At 35.7% G+C, this 20,579-nt stretch overlaps 3 protein-coding genes and 1 long non-coding RNA gene across 4 annotated transcripts; 3 read left to right on the forward strand and 1 right to left on the reverse strand.

Annotated features, from left to right (window-relative positions):
• Window positions 1–201: 201 nt before the first annotated feature.
• LOC137953208 (pentatricopeptide repeat-containing protein At5g66520-like) lies at window positions 202–3,561 on the reverse strand. Its single transcript, XM_068800488.1, has 2 exons — window positions 3,231–3,561; window positions 202–2,491 (listed from the first exon to the last, which is right to left on the reverse strand). Exon 2 carries the CDS (start codon window positions 2,390–2,392, stop codon window positions 821–823), a length of 1,572 nt encoding a protein of 523 aa, XP_068656589.1. The 5' UTR covers window positions 2,393–2,491; window positions 3,231–3,561; the 3' UTR covers window positions 202–820.
• Window positions 706–11,158, forward strand: LOC137953209 (transcription factor JUNGBRUNNEN 1-like). The gene is made up of 4 exons (XM_068800489.1): window positions 706–734; window positions 9,435–9,589; window positions 10,164–10,462; window positions 10,760–11,158. Exons 1-4 carry the CDS (start codon window positions 706–708, stop codon window positions 11,156–11,158), a joined length of 882 nt encoding a protein of 293 aa, XP_068656590.1.
• A 5,128-nt stretch (window positions 11,159–16,286) lies between these two features.
• On the forward strand, window positions 16,287–17,689 carry LOC137952726 (transcription factor JUNGBRUNNEN 1-like). Its single transcript, XM_068799784.1, has 3 exons — window positions 16,287–16,485; window positions 16,864–17,162; window positions 17,273–17,689. The coding sequence occupies exons 1-3, from the start codon at window positions 16,287–16,289 to the stop codon at window positions 17,687–17,689; spliced, it is 915 nt and encodes a 304-aa protein (XP_068655885.1).
• A 1,223-nt stretch (window positions 17,690–18,912) lies between these two features.
• On the forward strand, window positions 18,913–20,271 carry LOC137953341 (uncharacterized). The gene is made up of 3 exons (XR_011112374.1): window positions 18,913–19,112; window positions 19,863–19,911; window positions 20,112–20,271. It is a non-coding gene; the product is annotated as an uncharacterized lncRNA (long non-coding RNA).
• Window positions 20,272–20,579: the final 308 nt, after the last annotated feature.

A 20,579-nucleotide genomic window follows, 5' to 3' on the forward strand; every position in this document is an offset into this window, starting at 1 on the left:
CATCTTCCAAACAGATCCTGAAGGACTTCCCAACATAGATCCTGAAAGCTCTACTAGGTATTTGGTTTAAGTATTTACAGCGATCATCTACGATCTAACAAAAGCATCTAACACCAGAACCAGCACCACCTATCCCCACAGCTAAGAAACTGCAACTTCTTTAAATACATTAAAAAACTACAAAATATGATATGGGTTTATAAAGCAATATATTCACCCCACAACTAGGTGACAAAGAATACTTTAGGAAGTCTTAAACAATACGATATCAATAATAAATCCAACATATGCATTCAATAGTTGTTTTGAAGGCAGACCACGACATCTGAAACTGAATGGTTGGCTCCTGTATCATCTGAAAAAAGAGTTACAAATGGCTTAAGCTTGCTGGAGATAATTAGTATAGGAGGCTTGGTTTCTCATGTGCTTCCTCTGCTCTTGGAACAACTCACAAGGTATCTGCCACACCAGGGTTTCCTCATCTATTTTAATTTTTTACACAATGGTTTAAAAAGAAAAAATAGAGACAGGGTAACCACTTCATTCATTTATCTTAAATTGAAGCACCTGTTGGCAATGGTACCTCAAGTTCTTGGCATGAGGAGTCAGGAGAGTCGTGCTGTTGGAACACAATTTTCAAATGAAGCATCAATACATTTAAGTCCCTGGTACCAATCCAGGAGAAGGTGCCAAGCAACCGTTGAGATGTCAACTGCTTCATTCAACCTTCCACTGTTTCAAACAAATTGAGTAAAATGCCCCAAGTTCTGAGGAAGTCTACAACCTTCACAGCAACTCCTGAAAACACGACCAACCACTCTCACTGTATGAAGCTGCATCCATTTTCTTTCTTGATCCCTTTCTCTTCCATCATCTTCCTCATCTCTAAAGCATCATTCCAACGTTCATCTCCAGCATAAAGATTAAAGAACAGAATATAACGCTTTCCTTCACGAGGTTCTAATTCTATGAGATGCTTTCCTACACGTTCCCCCACCTCTGTGTTGTTATGGCTCTTACATGCAGCCAAAAGTGCTCCCCAATTGGAAGCTTTTGGTTCCATAGGCATATTACTGAGAATCTCCAAAGCCTCTTCAACCAATCCTGCACGGCCCAAAAGATCTGAAAGACAACCATAGTGCTCAAGCTGTGGATCAATGCCATAATCCTTCTTCATGGAGTAAAAAATTTCTTGTCCTTCATGGACTAATCCTGCATGACTACATGCAGAAAGGACACTAACGAATGTGCTCCCATTGGGAATCATGCCCAGCTCCCTCATCCTCCAGAAGTGCTTAACTGCTTCCTCTCCATGGCCATTCAAGGCCAGTCCACTAATCATAGAGTTCCACAGTATGATATCCCTCTCTTGGAAGCCTTGAAATACTTCTAGAGCTTCATTGATACATCCACATTTAGCATACATGTCAACCAGAGCTGTCCCGAGGATCACATTCACGTCTTTGAGCATTTTGCTCTGCTTAATGTACAAATGAACTTGCCTCCCTTGATCTAGTGCTCCTAGGTTAGCACAAGCCTTCAAAACACTCACTAGAGTCACTACATCAGGTCTTACTCCAGAACCTTGCATGCCATTGAAGAGCTGCAATGCTTCTGAATAATCACCACTCCTAACATAGCCATCTATCATAGCGCTCCAAGAAACCAAGCTTCTCTCTGGCATTTTATCAAAAAGGCCTCTTGCAGATTGAACATTCCCATGTTTCCCATACACAGATATCATTGAATTCCATGAAATCAAATCCAAACACAAGCTTTTCTCAAATAATAATTGAGCTTCCTCTAAGCAACCCATGTTGCAGTACATTTTAATAAGAGAATTCTTAATGATAAGCAACTCCTCCACCCCATGTTTCAACATCTGTCCATGCACCTTCAACCCTAACCCATGATCGTTTTTGCAGATAATGCTAGCCTTGACTACGAGAGCAAAAGTGTAATCAGTTGGCACAACTTTCCTTAGTAACATCTGATAAAAATGATCAATACCAGATTGCGGAGACTCGCATTCTGCTAGTCCGATGATCATCATATTCCAGGTGTAAACATCAGGTTGGTCAATAGAGTTAAAGATCTGACGTGCATATTGTGCATCGACGGGCTTAGATTTGAAGCAGAACTCAATGATGCGGCTTGCTGCAAAAGTGTCTTTGATAAGACCAGTGGTTATAGAGTGGGAATGAATGACTTTAGGGTGAAGAAAGTGTTCTTGGGCACGTTGTACCAAGAGCGTGATTGGATGACTTAGGGTTGATTTTCTGATGGAGTTGCTGGATACAGGGTACCAGGCCAGTAAAAGTGAAGGTGAGAATTTTGGGATGAAGCAGATTCTACAACTCCTCAGAATCTTTGTGTGCATGGCTTTCACCATTTGGCATTTGAGAGTGACATACTACATGATCAGAATATGTTCTTATTATGAAGGCAAGGTTGGTGACAGGATGGGGAAGATACTGCAGAAATTCAGAACCTGCAGAAATGGTCCCTGGAGTTTGATAACCAAATAAAACTGATATAAATGACACTTCTTGTTTAATGCTATACTTTAAATGGTTTCCTTAGAAAGAACAAACGTACATTTTACTATGACTAGCCAATGATAAAGATGATCTCTCATAAAACCACCCTAGCTATCCAATGAAATACTGTCTATATTCACTTCTTAGTTGCTTCGAGTGTAGATTTGGTCGTTCAAAGTTCTACAAGAGATATTAAAACTCACCCAATTTGTGGTAGAGGTTTATTTCTTTCAGAACCAGAAATGACCCCTAATAGTGCTTTAATGATCTTTAACATTCTACATGTTTACATAAAACACAATAATCTATATCTACTCATCAAAGTTTTGAATACTCTCAAACACAAGGAACATGTACTTTTGCTTCTTCTTTTAGAATAAAATGGTTCATTTTCTTCATTTTTGTTCCATAAAAATCTGTTTACAATACTAGGTTGGTCGAAGACCGGATTGAGGGGTGGCAGTGGGGCTCCCTGCGTGGCTGCCCACACCGATTGATTGACAGACACCATCCCCACCCACCAGCGCCACCTCCCTCTTCCCCGATCAACACTTCCCTCTAGAAGACAATAGGAAGAAAAAGGAACCCTCCTTTACGAGAGCATATAACTAAAATAAAAGACTTGAGGGAAAAAGGACCCATAGGATGAACGAAACAAAGATAAAAAACAAAAAACAGAGAAAACCAAACCTTATTCAAGAAGATGAAACGAATCGACGACAAAGAGAACAGAAGGTCAGAGAGGGTCGTCGTCGGAGAGGAAGAGAAGACATTTGGCCAGGAAAAAAACAAAAAAAGCCTCGACAATTGATTGGCCAGCCACCAGGAGTCAAGCAACGAGCAGGCAAAACAAGAGACGAGTCGGATGCCGAGGTGGAGTAGGAGAAGTCGTCGGGCAGGAATACAGCCGCGAGGAACTGCGGAGACGCCGGTTAACCGACGGCGAGACGGTGTACTGCTTGCTGGATTTAATTTGTCCGGGGTCGAGGTTGAGTGAATCGGCCGAAGTCCATGAGCCCATTGATTCTGTTGGGTCAAAGATTAGGATTAAGGGGATCTGATTGTTCGAGATATAGATATTTCATGAGAAAAAAGACATACTCGATTCCTCCTTAGCTGCCAATAGAAAGACCATTTTTTTCCTCAGAAAATCCTTTCATGCTATTCAAATCATGCGGCTGCAAATTCATTGGTCAATAAACACTCTTGATTTGTTTATAAACATGATTTTGTCCAAGTCTACACTCTGTAATCAGCACTTTAGAAGGTTCTGCATTTTGGTTCAGTTTCAAATCTTCAATTGTCATAGAGAGACAAAAGTTGGTCTTTCCCATGACTTGAAAATCTTGGACCAACTTAATTTTTTTGGGTCATTTATTACTTATCATGTCTCATATCAAGACCTCTAAAACATTATTTTATCTCATTTTTATGGATATAATGTCTCTTATCCATAAGACAATTGATATGTTTCTCATATTAAATTATATCGGTCTACTGGGTCTTAACAATATTAAAACTAGGATGAAGAGGAAACTTCCTATACTAGGAGGCCTCTCCAAATAACAAGTAGCATAATCTTTCTAATCGTAAATCTATGTAAGAATATTTTAAGACTCCCTTAACCCATGAAGGTAGTTAAAATTGGTCTATGTATGACAAACTTTTTGACTGTGCTCAAGGCGAAAAAGAGTGCAATCGTGATTTAAATGATCCAAACATGAGGACGTTAGGTTTATCAATGTCAAATAAGTAAGTTTGAGAAAAACTTTCAATGCTAAGTGTTGAACTAGTTCTTTAGTGATTACGATCTCAAGTTCGCTAATATGTTTTTATGTTCAATTTTTTTATGTTTTTCAACAACTTTCACTTATTACTAGAGTGAAATGACATTACTAAGGCCCTACTTGAGAAAACTACAAAGAAAATGAAGAAATAGGTACACCAAAAATTGGGTCCAAAGAAGATTTTAGGATGGGTGTACCTCACTTTTAGAAAAAATCATCCCTAGTTGGTTAAAGCTGTAGGAGATGGACACAAGGGGTTGATGGGACTTCAGACTTTGATGAGCCAGAATGCCTACTTTCAAGGCAAAAATCTACCAATAGGAAAATCAACAAGAGGTTGGCAAGGTTTATTGCCCGATCTCGGTGTTTGACTTATACCTAGTGAAATTTGGATTGGATTGCACCCAAAGTCTAGATGTTGGAGATAGGTTGATTTGAAGGGGCACCCAAGAAAATGGGAGAGAGCAGTTTACCCTAACCTGCCTCGTCCCCTCTCAAATCCAAGTCACATAACCTGTTTTATCATGGTAGAGATATTGGCATAATGCTAGTATCATGTGGAAGATAATACTTAATTCGATAGCTGCAACAATCAAACAATCTTACAAGTACAATATGACATTGATGGTGGTAATGTGAACATGTATATATTTGATGGAAGAGCTTCAAAGACTATTTACTTCTCGACTTGGGCAAAGATGTATTGATGACTATCATTAGATTTCAAGATCATAAATGTTATATGTTTGTATAAAAAAGTGTTGTTTAAAAGTAAAAGGTTTGATTTGCTAAAAGGGGTGTGAATTAGACATATCAAAGGGGTTTTGAGTATTGGCGTTATCCAAATGTCTTTCATTGACTCTCTAATACTAAACTCTTCTTCATGTGTTATTAAAGAGTAGGTAAGGGAGCATTTTGTATGACTCTCCTAAAAGGAAGTCTCATAGAGTAGTGATTAATAAGACATAATCTTACAGGAGTCTCATGGGAGGATGTCTCACAGAAGTGTTATAGTTAAAAGGTGTTTTAGTTATTTCAGTCTTTTATTTATGTTCAATTATTTAATTATTTTAGGACTTATTTTTAAGTGTTAGACTTTATGTATAACTAGGACAAGGGTAGTTTAATTTGTAATTGTATTTTACTTGTTTCCATTATTATATATAGAGGTTCATTGTACTCAAATACAATGATTTAGTGAATTATTTCTCTTCTTTAAATATTCAACATGGTATGAAAGCAGGTTTCATGAGTTACCCATTGAGATAATGTGATCCTTTTTCTGATTTGTCATCTCTAGTAGTTTAAGTTTGTATTCTATATTTTTCTTCTTCTTTTTGTACTAGTACCCGTTATTTCCTTGGCATTTGTATCTTCATAACGAATTTTTCAATAGAAAAATTCTATGAGGAAAATTTCTCAATTTCTCAATGAAAAAGATCAATCAAATACTTCGGACTTCTCTCGTAGGAGATACACCCAAGTGACTCTACTGAAATCATCAATGAACGACACAAAATACTTAAAACCAAATGGGTTAGGAACCCGACATAGACCCCATACTTCAGACTGTCCTATTCCTATTGCAGTTTTGGATGTACCAGCATCATTGAGTTCTTCATTGCCTCTTCATGTTTACAGTCGTCGTTCTCGTACTCCTGCAGTGCCTCCAGCAGTTACCTCTACAAAGCTCTCTTCTCATGATCCACCAGCTCCCTCATTGCCTGCAGATCCTGTTGTCTCTCATGGAATACAGGGTCGTTGGCAATAAAAATGGTTGCCTGGTTATCACAATTCATAACCAAGGGGTAGTTAACATAAAGCCAAACTCAAGAAGCACAAACTTAATCTACATAAGCTCACTAACTATATGAGTCATTGCTCGATACTCGGCCTCTGCACTGGACCTAGCCACAACTGTTTGTTTCTTACTTTTCCAACTTATCAGGTTACCTCCAACAAAACAATAGTAGCCTGATGTAGAACATTTATCCATCTTAAACCCAGCATAATCAGCATCAGAATACCCAAGTATATCAATTTTCCTATTATGAGTATACAAAAGACCTTTTCTAGGTGCACCCTTCATGAGGAAGTGTATATGGAGCAACCTCCTAGGTATGTTACTCATAGGGAGACAGAAAAGGAAACTTTCTTCCAAGGAATTGCTTATTTTCTCTGGTAAATAAAAACTAAACATTTTTTTAGTTTTCCTTATAAAACATAGAGAATATAAAAAGCAACAAGATCCTATTCTCAAAAATAATTAAACAAAAAAAAACTATATTTGAATGTACATTTATATAAAAATGTAGAAATAAAAAAATATAAAATATGCTTATATTTGAAATAATATATACATCACTACTTGGTAGGACCTAATGAACGACCATCACACTCTGCACGCGGCTATAGAAAAACTAATGCATCTCTTCATGTTGAAATTGCATAGCATTTATTCAACTGCTTAGCCTGGCGGTTAACATTCCTTAACTACTCTGTCAAAATCTCTCAACTACTCTTGAATTTGGCTCAAAGCCTCCAGAATATGGTGCAACTCAACCCCTTGTACCCAAACCTAGGACCATGTACATTCTGCACTATTTCACGCTCATCAACTAGCTCACTAGCTGTGTTGCCTCTCACATCAACCATTGCATGTTATCATGTTAAAAATAGCATAAAAGTTTGTAATATTACTCTCCTCTAGAATAAAGCATGTAACAGATAAATGTTATAGTTATAATTATACTTATATATAGTTCATGAGATCCGTCAATCCATCTATCAGTCAATTGATGGTTAATCCTAAATTTCTCAATCTCAAAAACATTTTCACCCTATAAATTTAAAAAATATATATTACATTTAAAATAAATAAATAAATAAAATTATAATAATACATATCATCTCCTCAAGAATGTGCATGAATGACTTATATCCCATAGTATGTTGAAATATTTGTTTTCTAATGTTTTCAAGATTTACTTGAAGAGTGTCGCTATTAAAGCACAATGCATAATAGTCAACAAAGTATACAGTAAAAAAACTCAAGAAAATTCGGGATATGCATTCGAAATACATAAACAATTGTCTTAAATCATTGTACTAACAATAATAAATGAATTCTCGAATCTCATACTATCCTATAGGACAATTCAAGAGATGTATGAGTATATTTAACACTTGTGCATTTTGTTTATAAGAATGGGCATGCATGCCCAACATCATACAAAGCTAAAATATTCATTACAATTTATTAAAGGGACAATCATATTCCAATTAAACTATTTAAATTAATAATATGAGATAGTATTTCATACTACTAAAACCCTAATTAACTCTACCAACTAATTTTACAATTCTTTGGAACATAATCTTTTTCGATGAGTTTTTGAATTCGCTATAAAAGATTTTAAAATTTCTTCTAATGATTTTTTAGGAAATTTCTTCAAGAATATCTCTAAGTTCATTTTCATCCTTTTTCTTAAGAAAGGTCCATTGTTTCAAAAATGTAGATTACCCTAATCAAGAGGCTTAATGAAAGAGAGAGGTTTGATTCAACTTTTTTATACTTGATTTTTTTATGGAATCTCTTTTCCTCGTTTCACCGTCCCATCACAAGCATGATCTCAGGGGTGGCGGGCACTATTAATCAAAACGAAGGTTCCAAAGAACCCTCGTTCTAAGCCACAACTTCCAAGCAAAGACAAATCGTCACCCCCGACGACTTCTTCTCCCTTCTCCTTTGTTCCGGTTCTCTGCCATTAATTGTTCTCCACTTCCTTCTCTTTTCTTTGCATGATTGACCCGGGAAGGTCCAGTAGTCTCTTCCAAGTCGTCTCCGGCCGCTTTCACCACCGCCATCCGCTCTTTGAAAATTGAACGTTTCCTCTGACAGAATCGCAATAAATCTACCCCTTTTGTTTGATTTTTTTTCCTGTTTTTCAAAGGATTTTTTTTTCTTTTTGTTTTTCAATGAGAGTGGATGAAGTCAATGATGTGGTCTGTAGATTTTTTTTCACTCAGAAACGGGATCCTCAATTAGATTAGGTGATTACCTGCTCAGACTGCCACTTTTAAGTCTAGTAGCCTGACTCGGTCCCATATGGAGGAGACTCCACTACTGTATGAGGGTCGACTTGATCACTTAAAAAACCATTCTATAGACTTGGCCTTGGATCTTCATCTTCAAGATCTCATACGATCTGGTCAGGCGACACCTACAACCCAGATTTAGACATTGCATCAGAGGATTTATACTTAAAATGGTGAGAAACCCATTAAAATCTGAAAGAAGCCGGTAATCGTAATTGTTTTACACAGAACTTCGTCTTTTTCTTAGTTTTTTTCTTTCATGGTTATGAATTCTTAAACCCAAATATTATCACAGTTGGAAGACAACAACAAGTTATAATGATCTCGATTAGAAAAACCCAGTGCAGGTCGTGGTAACAGATTAAATAACAGGAGTAACGCCACCAGAGATTAAATTAATCCATGAGTCGGAATCATTCTAGATGAACGCTGTAACCGAGATAAATCAATAAACCAATTCACATCTGTTTTTTTTTTTTTTTGTTCTTTTTGCTGTTATCATTCTTTGTTTCTTTCGTTGTTTTCTCTAATCTACGTAAAATTGCCAGATTTTGGCCGCCCAGGATTGACTTTTATTAACTTCCTGCATCTTTTATCAAAAAATGGAAGTTATGGGAACATTGACATCAGCGTTGGATTATTGCTATCAAAACAACTTTTTTGGTTTTCTAAACAAAAAAATTCCAAGTTGGAGTTCAGTCAAATGTCATGCTGCCAGAATCACCTTCAGCAGTAAAGTTATTCGTTTATAAAATCTTTTCCTGCGTCACAGATGGCTGCTAACACAGTGGAAACCTCTAGTTTCTGCGATTTAACCGAGTCTTCTCTGAATCATTAAAGACCCATTTGTTTCAAAGACAAACAAATCAGCCTTCACGGCTTGACCAGGCGAACCCTCTCCACACTTATAAGAAACCCAAACTGGAAAGTCCCTAGTTCCTTCAGAAACTGGAGACGGAGAGATGGAGATGGAAATGGAAGTGGAGAAGAGGTGCAGCTCGAACACCAGAGAGGAAGAAGCGACTCTTCCGGGATTCAGATTTCATCCGACAGACGAGGAGCTTGTTGGGTTTTATCTCCGTCGTAAAGTGGAGAAGAAACCTCTCAGTATTGAGCTCATAAAACAGATTGATATCTACAAATATAACCCATGGGATCTTCCAAGTGAGTTTGTTTCTCCTCTTTTATCATAATCTTCTCTACGTCCAGTACCGAATTTAGCGAAGTTTTGAAGTCTCTGCAAGGCTTTTTGATTAAGGGTTCCTCTTTTCACCATAGAATTCAGTTGTTGTTTTTTTTCCGTCATAAGATTTATTATCAGAACCTCTTTATAATCCTTGAAGACGAAGATCAGAAAAGTACGATTATTCATCTTCATTCCAGCAATCTCCTTATCTTGTTCATCATCTCAACAAGTATAGGATCTATCATGTGAGCTTGCAGAAGTCAAAATCTATCAGGAATTTAAGTTAGTTGAGATTTCTCAAAACCAGAATAACTGCAGGGTTGTCTTTCATGTCGCCATTCAAACGTCAGTGACGTGTAGAAACGTTGATTATAGCTACCTTCTATTATAAAACCAGTAAAGAAGAACATCAACCTGACTTTCTGGAGTGTCAAATCCATCTGATTTTGATATTGTTTTGTGGGATAACTGATATTCAAATGGCAATTCTCATCATCAGCGCCACTGGGAGTTACAGAAATCTAACTCATCTTTGCTTTTTGTCTGTTAAAGAGGTCAGCAATTTGGGAGACAAAGAATGGTATTTCTTTTGTTTGAGAGGGAGGAAGTACAGAAACAGCATAAGACCAAACAGGGTAACTGGGTCTGGTTTCTGGAAAGCTACGGGCATTGATAGACCGATCAATTCTTCTCAGGCCCACAACTGCATTGGCCTGAAGAAGTCCCTTGTGTTTTACAGAGGGAGTGCTGGGAAAGGCTCAAAGACCGACTGGATGATGCATGAATTTCGTCTTCCTCCTGCTGATGGAGAGAAGAACAGCAAATCCACTACCAAGAACACTCAAGAAGCTGTAAGATTTAAATTTTCTCCTTTTTCAAGCTTTATCTCCCTTAGCAACAGAAAATGGAAATAGATTTGTTGTTGTTGGGATGAAAGTGGGTAACCAAGGGGATAACCAGTGAATAGAACTTTCAAAATCTAACGCATAAAATCACAATAAAATTATAGAACCTTATTAAAATTATAGATTTTCAGTTTGTATTTTGTTAGTGGATAAATAGAATAACAGAACAAGTAATTAATCGGGTAAAACTGCTATCCTAGTTGTTATCTTCTTCATTCAACCTTTTCTTTTTGGTAATCGCAGGAAGTATGGACTCTATGCAGAATCTTCAAGAGAACTGGCACACCCAGAAAATTTATGCCAGATAATTGGCGAGCCTCTCCTTTGATCAAACAAAACACAACTGACTCAACTTCCAAAACCTGCAGTATAGAGTCTGATGCAAGAAAGGAAAGGAGCCATTACCAAGCCTTCCACACTAAGCAGACTAAAATGAAACCAGTGATCATCACCCACAATGAAGAACAAAGCCAGTTATTTTCTGGACAGTTGAGCTCAGTAGCACAATCCACCGTAACTCCATGTACGAGCTTCCCAGATACAGCTGACAGTGCTTTTCACTCAAACGGTAGCTGGGATGAACTCGGCGCCGTCGTTGAATTCGCCTTAGATCGTACACTTGTATATGGTTGTAGGTATTAGTAGAAATTTTCAGCAATTTTTAGCTTTTAACATGGATTATATGTCGTGTTTCTGTGTATGAAGTAAATGGGGCGATTGACTAGAAGACGATTTTGGAGCTGATGATCAATTGCCACGGTTGAGAGATACAAATTTTGTAGTTTTGGGCTTTATAACATTATCTTTGTACTGTCTGTGATGTCTTCACCAGAAGATTTATAGAAGCCCCTTCATGTTATTATTTCGAATCATGGTTCAGTAATAGCTAACAGTACCTTGTTCAGTTTAAGGAATGTTTGTTCTGAAACTAAAATGATGGAAGCTAATTCATTGGTTCTATCCTGTTTGTTCCTTTCATTACTGTCTCTTATTAGAGCAATAAGAAACTCACTTTCCATTTTTTTTGTATTTTTTCTTCTGGTTTTTTTTCTCTAAAACCACTACCTACGTTTGCTGTTTATTCATAAGACAAAAACGAAATGTTCCAACTTCAACAAGTAATTTCAGTAGAACATCATCTTGCTCATTGAGAAATGAGGTTTGGCTCTGAGCATTGGGGATCGCTGGAATTGGAATTTATGATTTTTAATATAATGAATCCAGATATGAAGAAGACTAAGTAGGTGCTAGGTGCAAGATCTATAGTATTGTTAATGTTCATAGTTCAATTTAATGTTACATTTAGAGAAAAAAAGACTTGTATAATGCTCTCTATTGTGTTCTTCACTCTATTTTTCTTGGATTTTCCAAGGTTCTTGTAATTTTTCTGGTAATGAGAGTAAGTTATTCTTGCATGAAGTGTAGTAAGCCACCTAAGGAAGGAGTAGATGATAATTGAGACGAAGAGATGTGTAATCTCGCATTAATTGTGGAAAATATCGCTAACTTTAACTAATCATTTTTAACATAAAGTTTGGATTAATTCAACATAATATAATTGATAATACCTAGAGATGGGTTTCATTAAAAATGAATAGAAAGAAGGTTTACACGCGAAGGAGAGTATTAGAATAGTCCCACATAGGACCAATATTAGAAAAATCATGTCAAAATTATAAGGGGATGAAGTCTCCTAACTTTGGTTATTATAATTTTTTTCTTTTTCTTTTTTTTTTATGGATGACACAACTTTCGCAAGGACTTCAAGCTCCTTTGAACGTCTTCGGAGAAAAATTGAAAATTTTAAATATAATAACTTGATAAAACCGATTCAAACGCGTAGAGAGGGAGAAAGAAATGAAGAAGCAAATGAATGAGATAAGGAGGTTTCTTGTATGCAGGCACAACTAAGAGGAGAAGACTTATCTCGATCCTAGAAAAAGAGAATGGTTTGAGAAGAGAGATAGCAGGAGTCTCAGTTTGAGAAGAGGGGAACGAAGGTTTTTGTAGTAGTAGTAGTAGTAGATCACTCAAACTGTCTTACACAAAAGATTAGATGTAGATTTTGATCACTTTCTCCTTGTTTTTACATACTAATGAGGCCTCAGTGTGAATCGATCTTCCACAAGGCATCTAATTTTAAGGTGACGGAGTTATTCATGGACCAGCATCCTCAGCTAAGGACATTTTCACGCCCACCCACTCATGGATACACTCAACTGCTTTCTCCTTTTTGTCAAGACCCAAGTCTACCTCCTTGTTTCTTTCTGTGTAGTCTAAGAAAGAGCTCCGGTCAAGAAGATTTTTTATGAGAGAGAGAGAGAGAGAGAGAGAGAGAGACGTTTTCATATTTTGTGGGGTTCATGGAGGAGAAGAATAAGGGGTGGGCAAAGGCAAATAGATCGATATTACGTAATGTTTAAGTCTAATAGTGTCACATTGAGAAGGTAACGTTATGTTATGACTATTTATGAGCTTAATCGGGTGTTACTATCTCTATAATCCCACATGAATAAATGAGTACAAAACCTTCTTTTGACATAGTATCAAAGCAAAAGTCGACATGAATATATAGATGATGAGTTATTATTGTAAAAAAAAAAAAAAAAAAAGGTTTCCTAACTTGGCTTATCATTCTATATAATTAAACCTAAATTTGATAAGGTCTAATCAATAATGGAAGCTTAATTCGGTTTTCTAAGGCATTTTGCTCATTTCAAACTCATATATTGTAATGTTAGATATAGAGTGAGATATATCTTACCCAATACATGAGATGTATCGATGACATAAACTAAAAATTAATCAGAAAGTAACCAAAAATAAATAAAATTTTAAAATAATATAACATCATTTTAAAAATAAATAAATAATAAATTAATTAATTATATTTTAAAATTAGAATAAACAGCACCCAAAGACAATGTGGAATAGTATCATATGAGAACTATAATCTGGACATAGTATATAAATATTAAATGATAAAATAATTAATTAATAAGTTTTTTAATGAAAATATTTTATTTTTATAAAAATATACAAACTAACATTAAAACAAACATAAAATTAAATTAAAATAATCATAAAAAATATAGATAATGAATCAGATAGTTAATAAAAAAATGAATTAGATAGTTTAGGATTTAAAACTATTTTTAATAGTAAATAACTAACAAATTTAGAAAATAAAAAATATTTTAATAGAGAAAAAAATTAAATTCAAATAAACACAAAAAAAAATTATGTTTTAAGTATATATCCAAAAATTATATTTTAATATTAAATTTATTATAAATTTATTTGAATTTAAGTAGCATAAAGTAAAAATAAATAAGAAAGTTGATAAATAAACTGCATTAAAAGTGAATAGAATTTTAAAAATAAACAAACCGACTTTAAAAACATAATTACAGACATAATTTGAAACTAATAAATCAAAAATAAAATATTTAATAAATTTTAAAAATAAATTTATGTTTATTAGATAATTAGATAAAAATAAAATTAGATAATTTTAAATATATTAATAAAATTCAACTTATCGATAAAATACTAAAATAAAAAGTACATAATAAATAAAATTAAATACATATATTTTTAGCTAATAGTAAAAAAAGAATTAATAAATAAAATAAATAAAATCTTTAAACATTTATAATTAATAAAAATTGGAATTATAAACTAATCAGCAAGTGTAAAAACAAGAATCTTTAGAAACAAGAGAAAATAAAATGAATTAAAAAATTCATGGTTTTCAAGTTCTGGTGCAGTTAGTTCTCAGGAATTTTGTTTCTCAATCTCGTTTTTCTCTCATTTAACTCAAAAGGAAACTAATGGGAAGTCGAGTTGTTTCTAAAAACACTCTAACCCCTACCTAAAATATTTATCTTGATATCTAAGTTGGCAACAATTACAGGGACAAATGAATAGAATTAAGGAAGATGAATGTGAGTATTAGTGAATTAAAATAACTAAATCGAGTCATTTATCTTTGTTAAATGTATGTATCACATTTCCACACTTGACCTAAAATGCCCAAAAAGAGACCACTTCAAGGTAATTCTATAATTAGGGCTAATATGGGAGTCTATGGAATCCTTGACCAGCGATGGGTAGTCAGGCATGAGAAAGTCAATGAATGCCTTTTTCTATGGGAGATGGAATGGTTAGTTAGGAGGGCTGTGTCAAATTGAAAGTTATTCGGCTTAAATTTTCAAAAGACTCGTGACATTTCTTTTGGTTTGATTAATGAGTCTAGAGTAGAAGAAGCTTTCTCTTTCGTATTGACTCCAGAGAATTATAATCTCCATAGCAGGGAAGACCCTCAAATCCAGACTTGCTCTCATCCATACATCATCACCACCACCACTTGTACCCACCTGTACCATGATTTCTTCTTTCGTGCTTTCTGATTCGATCCTAAAATGCTCGAGAAGTAAGGTTGAGTTTAACACAGTAATAAGACTAGAAAAATTGTATTCGTGGACGTATTTCTTGAACAGATGCGAAAGCAAAGTTACAAGACTGATTCTATAGCCTAAAACTGCATTCAAAGTTGACGTTTCTGATGAATCTGTGGATTTTTTAAGATTTCTTGCTGACAATTTGGTTTGTTTAACGTCATGTTATCAAATCCTGCATATAAATAAAATATCGCCTACTTTTTTTTATCGAGATACTTCATGTCTCTCCTCCCTTATTTGAATCGTAAACCCTAAACCTAGAAGAGATATGATCAACATTTACAGTTCTTCTCATGTTTTAACAACCACTGTTCAAATCGATCAGTTCCTACGTACTTGCAGACGAAACGGGTTTTCACCATTTTTATCCCATTTTACTCGGGGAAAGGGACCAAGTCCCCCTCCCCTTCCTTTACCCAAAGGGAACTACTGCTATGAACCAAGAAGTGGAAGGGTGGGGGGTCCCCCTCCCACTTTTTTTTGTCCTCCAACAGGAGTTCCCACTACAGATTGAAAACGAGGAGAGGAACGGTCCCTCTTAACCCCACTTCCCTTAAACACAAGCAGATCTGAACCCCTCTTGAACTAAGTTGAACCAGACTCAGTCCTGTCTAATTCTTATAGCTGAAACTTCTTCCAAAAACCAGCAATCCTACTCGACAATATGAGATTTCAACAACAATCTCTTTATTCACCACGATTATAACTAAGATTACATTGAATATTTATACATAAAATTGAAAACAGAAAATGGCTATTTCTGGCACTAGGAGATCAGGTCATTGTCCTTCGGTTCCGGTAATGGAAGCTTGAAGACCCTGACATTATAAATAAGAAGGAAAGATGAAGACAGAAACAAGGATTATCATTAAACTTTGTCTCAAATAGAAAAAGGGAAAGAACAAAAGGAAATTCAAGAGATGAAGAGAAGCTCTCCTCGTGAGCATGACAAACAATGAATGAAATATCTTCTGTAAAGTCAAACCTCTTCTGGAGGTCTTGTTACAAATGTCTCAATCCTCAGCAAAGACTTACCCCTCCTCCTCTACTTCAGTTTCTTCTATCTGATCACAAGTTTGTTGTCCTTTCCTTACAAGCTCCTTCTTTGTGGCTTCACACAACCCCGCAAAATTCCACCTTGCCTCTTTCTGGAAGTCATTCGACGAATACTGTAAAGGCGCTTTTTGACCCAAACCCTCCATTGCAACGATCGTTGTTCATCTCTGGACCCAACTGAAACCAGCTTCAAGTTTATAACCCTGCTGCTCCTTCATGTTTTTCAACGGCTCAGAGAGATGAAGATGGAGATGGAGATGGAGATGGTGATTGGGGAGGAGAAGATGAAGATGAGTGAAGAGGAAGTGAATCTTCCGGGGTTCAGGTTTCATCCCACAGATGAAGAAATCGTTGGGTTTTATCTACGTCGGAAGGTGGAGAAGAAACCCATTGCCATGGAACTGATCAAACAGATTGATATCTATAAGTATGATCCGTGGGATCTCCCCAGTAAGTAATTATTCTTATCTGACTCACCCTTCGCCTGTTCTTCCATCGCCTTGCTTAAATGATTTCTAACAGATATAATTATTTTCTCTGCTGTTGAATCTCTTACCAGTACTACTGCACCTCTACAATTCATCTTTCCAGTTCATCTATATTGAGACTGAAGAATATGAGTTGAGCTAATTATCTCAGGCTGTTGAATCATGAACAGTCTGATCATCATGGCTAGCTGCCTCATATTAATTTATATAATAACATCTAAAACTTCAAACCCAGTTTCAAGTTCTTGTCAAATATTGCACCAGTATGAAACATCAACAATACTGATATTAAATTCATTTATTTTTTGCCACTTTCTTCTTCGTGATTGAAATTAAGAAGTTAGCAGTGTTGGGGAGAAGGAGTGGTATTTCTTTTGCATGAGGGGAAGAAAATACAGAAACAGCATCAGACCCAATAGAGTGACAAAATCTGGTTTCTGGAAGGCAACTGGAATCGATCGACCCATCTATTCTGTCGGAGACAAGACCCAAGACTGCATTGGGCTGAAGAAATCCTTGGTCTACTACAAGGGGAGCGCAGGAAAAGGCACCAAAACTGATTGGATGATGCATGAATTTCGCCTTCCCTCAGCCACCAAAAACAGCAGCGTCTTCACTGATAAAAGCACCCAAGAAGCCGTAAGTTCTCTCATTTCTTGGAGTTCAATTCTTATTTCTCCTTTTATTTAATTAGTTTGACGCATTGTTCTTCAACCCAGATATTAAGAAACTCACTGGATGGGTTTCAGGAAGTCTGGACTATCTGTCGGATCCTCAGGAAAACTGTCTTCAACAGGAAATTTACACCAGGATGCAATACTGAAACTTACTTGACGAAACAAAAACAAGCCGATTCGAGTCCGAAAAGATCCATCCAAGACGAACCAGGTGATCGTTATCAGAGAGAAAATTGTTCAGTTGTTGGAGCTTCCACCATCAACCCAATGAAGAACCAACAAGGACTCCAACTCAACCATGGCGAAGACAGCAACCAGTTCTTGTCAGGACAGTGGAGCCCCATAACCCAAACACCTCTGAGCACAGCTCAATATTCCAGTTTTTCGAGCTCAGACAGTACTGAAAGGATCTGCAAATACGGTGACTGGGATGAGCTTGGTGTCGTTGTGGATTGCGCCATGGATCCAAACCTCTTATACCAGCTCTAGGTAGCTTGTAAAAGATAGAAATGGTGTAATAATTTCATCTGGTACAAAACATACTTAGATACTGAATACATGAACTGATCAGTTATTGGGTAACATGTTCTTTCTCTGTAAAAATTCAAGCTAAAAAAATTTACTGTAATCTTAGGTAGAGGATGAAGTCGTTTGATGCTATGAGCATGTTCTTTAATTTCATATTTTTTTCTTCCTTCTTCTCCTTCTTTGTGAAGTGCTCAACGTGCATATATTGTTACATTTTTCCATGTGTGAGTATAAGAACTGATTAATTTCTCATATTGAGTGACATCCCAGGACTCAACCTAAGAAATTAATCCAAGTGATTTCTGGTCTGATTAGGCCAAGTACAGGTGGGACTCATCAGTTTTGTTCCATGAATGGTCAGGTGCATTAATTTACTAGATAACACAAGTCTATCAGATTTTATTTCTTATATTATATAATTTTTCTCAAAAATTTCATAATCTTTTATGTAGTTTTTTAGAAATTCTTTCGAAGTCGGTTACTTGAACTCTTGTTTATTGGATTTAAAAAATAAATAAATAAATTGGGTTTTAAAAGTTGGAGGAATTCACAATCAAGATTTAGCGATTTTTTTTCTTTTCCTTCCTCGTTTAGGTCTAGATGAAACACTAGTGCACGAATGTATATATTAGTAATTTGGAGCTTATTGATAATCGCTAATAGTATGCAATAGTAAATTCAATTCAATATCAATGCATAAATTCCGATTGCTAGAAATCGTTGTTACAGTTAAAATTATGTTTTAATGTAAAATTACTAACTAGATATACGACCAGTTGAATAATTTCAGGTATGAAAATAATTGAAAAGACCGACACAAAATCTAGTACATAATGTTTAGTACATGACACGTATTTAAGGATGTGTGAACTCTTTTGCAACTACTCCAATATAATTATTTACAAAAATAAAATAAAATGTAATTTTTTTTTGTAGAACACTTTTATTTTTTAAAAAATATTTTTTTAATTTAAATTATATTTCTAATAATTTTTCGGAAGACTTTTTAAAAAAAATATTTTTAATTTAAAATAAAACCTGTCTTAAACTCCTAATAATACAAAGTAAGTCGTTCATATCCTAAATGGGTCAAAGGTCATGGGCCACAACGGCCCAACATGGTCTTTAGGCGTTAATTGGCCGTAGTCGAAGCTTGGTTTCGGGAGCTCAACGAACCTCACCGTTTGGCCATGGAAGCTGCTTCCAACTCAACCCTCCACTCTCTTCGATTTTCAAGGACTCTGAAACCGGAAACCCCAAAAATCTTGAAGTCTCACTTTTCCCTGTAAAAGCTCGCGGTTTCCACGGTTTGCTTCGTGGAGTTGGCCATCCGAGAGAGAGGTCCCGCGTCTCAGCAGCTAGCTCTTCTCCTTGAAGTAGAAGGGTAAGGTTTTAATTTTTCTAATTTTCGATTGATAAGAGGCTGGGTTTGGTCGGTTTGTATTTCTGGCATTTGTAAAATCTGGTACTACTTCAACGTCTGCCACCCATGTGGTTACAGGTGTTTAGTGTCTATCTCTGGTTTTTTTATGAATTTAAGTCGGAATCGCATTCCTTGTTTCATGATTGTCTCTTGTTTTTTTCTTTCGATTCGTGAGCGTGTCGATTTGTGATATGTGAGTCTTCATTTCTATCTTCTGTTGAATTTAGTGGATTAAATGTTTGAGTAGATAGCATCGATTTAATTTATAAGGTCGGTCTCCATGTTTTTATTTCAGTAACCTTTTCACTCTATGTTTCTTTCAATTTTTCTTTGCTCATCAGCATTTCAGAAACTTGGATTGGATTGTGCAAATTGAACAGATCCAATATATGGCAAGGTGTTTGCTCAACCTCCAAGCCATTAGAAATCCTATCAGTGCCATCATTGTCAAATAGATGGTGTTGCTTTTTCTTGTATTTTGATCTCAACTACTCGAACGAAAAGAGAGAATTTGTTTGCCTAGTTTTATTTGTAGTCAAGTTCAATTCATTTAGTGATCAAGCTACTTCACTCAATTATGCTCATTTGGATTTGGGTGTTGTCCTATAAGTATGCCAAATTCACATAGGATCACACTTAACCTTCAACAGGGGATTTATAATGAATTTTATGGCTTCACTTTACAACAATTAACTTCTAAACACTTCTCAGGAAGGCTGGTGGAGATGAGGAACGGATGCTTACATTATTCTTTAACCAGGTAAGAGACCATGAAAATGCATCAAGCATTCAAGTTTGACTATAGTTATTCTCCACAAGTAGAACAAAGACAACTTGGAATGGTTCTTTAAGTTTGCAAGATTAGAAAAGTTGACATTTATGTGCAATGTGCTAAAAGGAGTTATTAATTTTCAGAAAAGATCTTCATAACAATAGCTCCATTTACCTGCCCTTCTGCAGATTGGTTGGCCTACTTCACTGCCTACGACTGAGAAGGAGAACTTCATGAAAAGTGGACTGCGGGAGACGGTAATCTTTGGCTGAAACTGCAAGGCCAACAACTTATTGATCTGTTGTCTATCGGTAGTATTGCCTGTAATTTCCTTCTAGTTCAGCATCATAGACACAGAAATTTTATTTGATAAGATCATTTAAGTAAGTGTCACTTTGATCACTTGCTTCAAGTAGATTGACTTAGAGAATATTCGAAATGGAATGTAAATGTTGAATATTTCTTGCTCTGCAAAATGCTTCTCTGAGTTTCTGAGTAAATATATGCAATGACTGACAAAGAAAAAGTTTAACTTTGTTTATTGGTTCCTTCTAGTAACTGAATCTCCTAGTACAAAAATACTTCTATACTTGATCTTAATACCAAAATAACATTAATAATCAAATCAGAAGCACAAAGAACATGTGTCTCTTTTT

This window comes from Aristolochia californica, unplaced genomic scaffold, assembly GCF_029961685.1.
Source record: "Aristolochia californica isolate CCGP_79_NKW_82.1479 unplaced genomic scaffold, dmAriCali1.0.hap1 SCAF_16, whole genome shotgun sequence".
NCBI classification, from domain to species: Eukaryota; Viridiplantae; Streptophyta; class Magnoliopsida; order Piperales; family Aristolochiaceae; genus Aristolochia; species Aristolochia californica.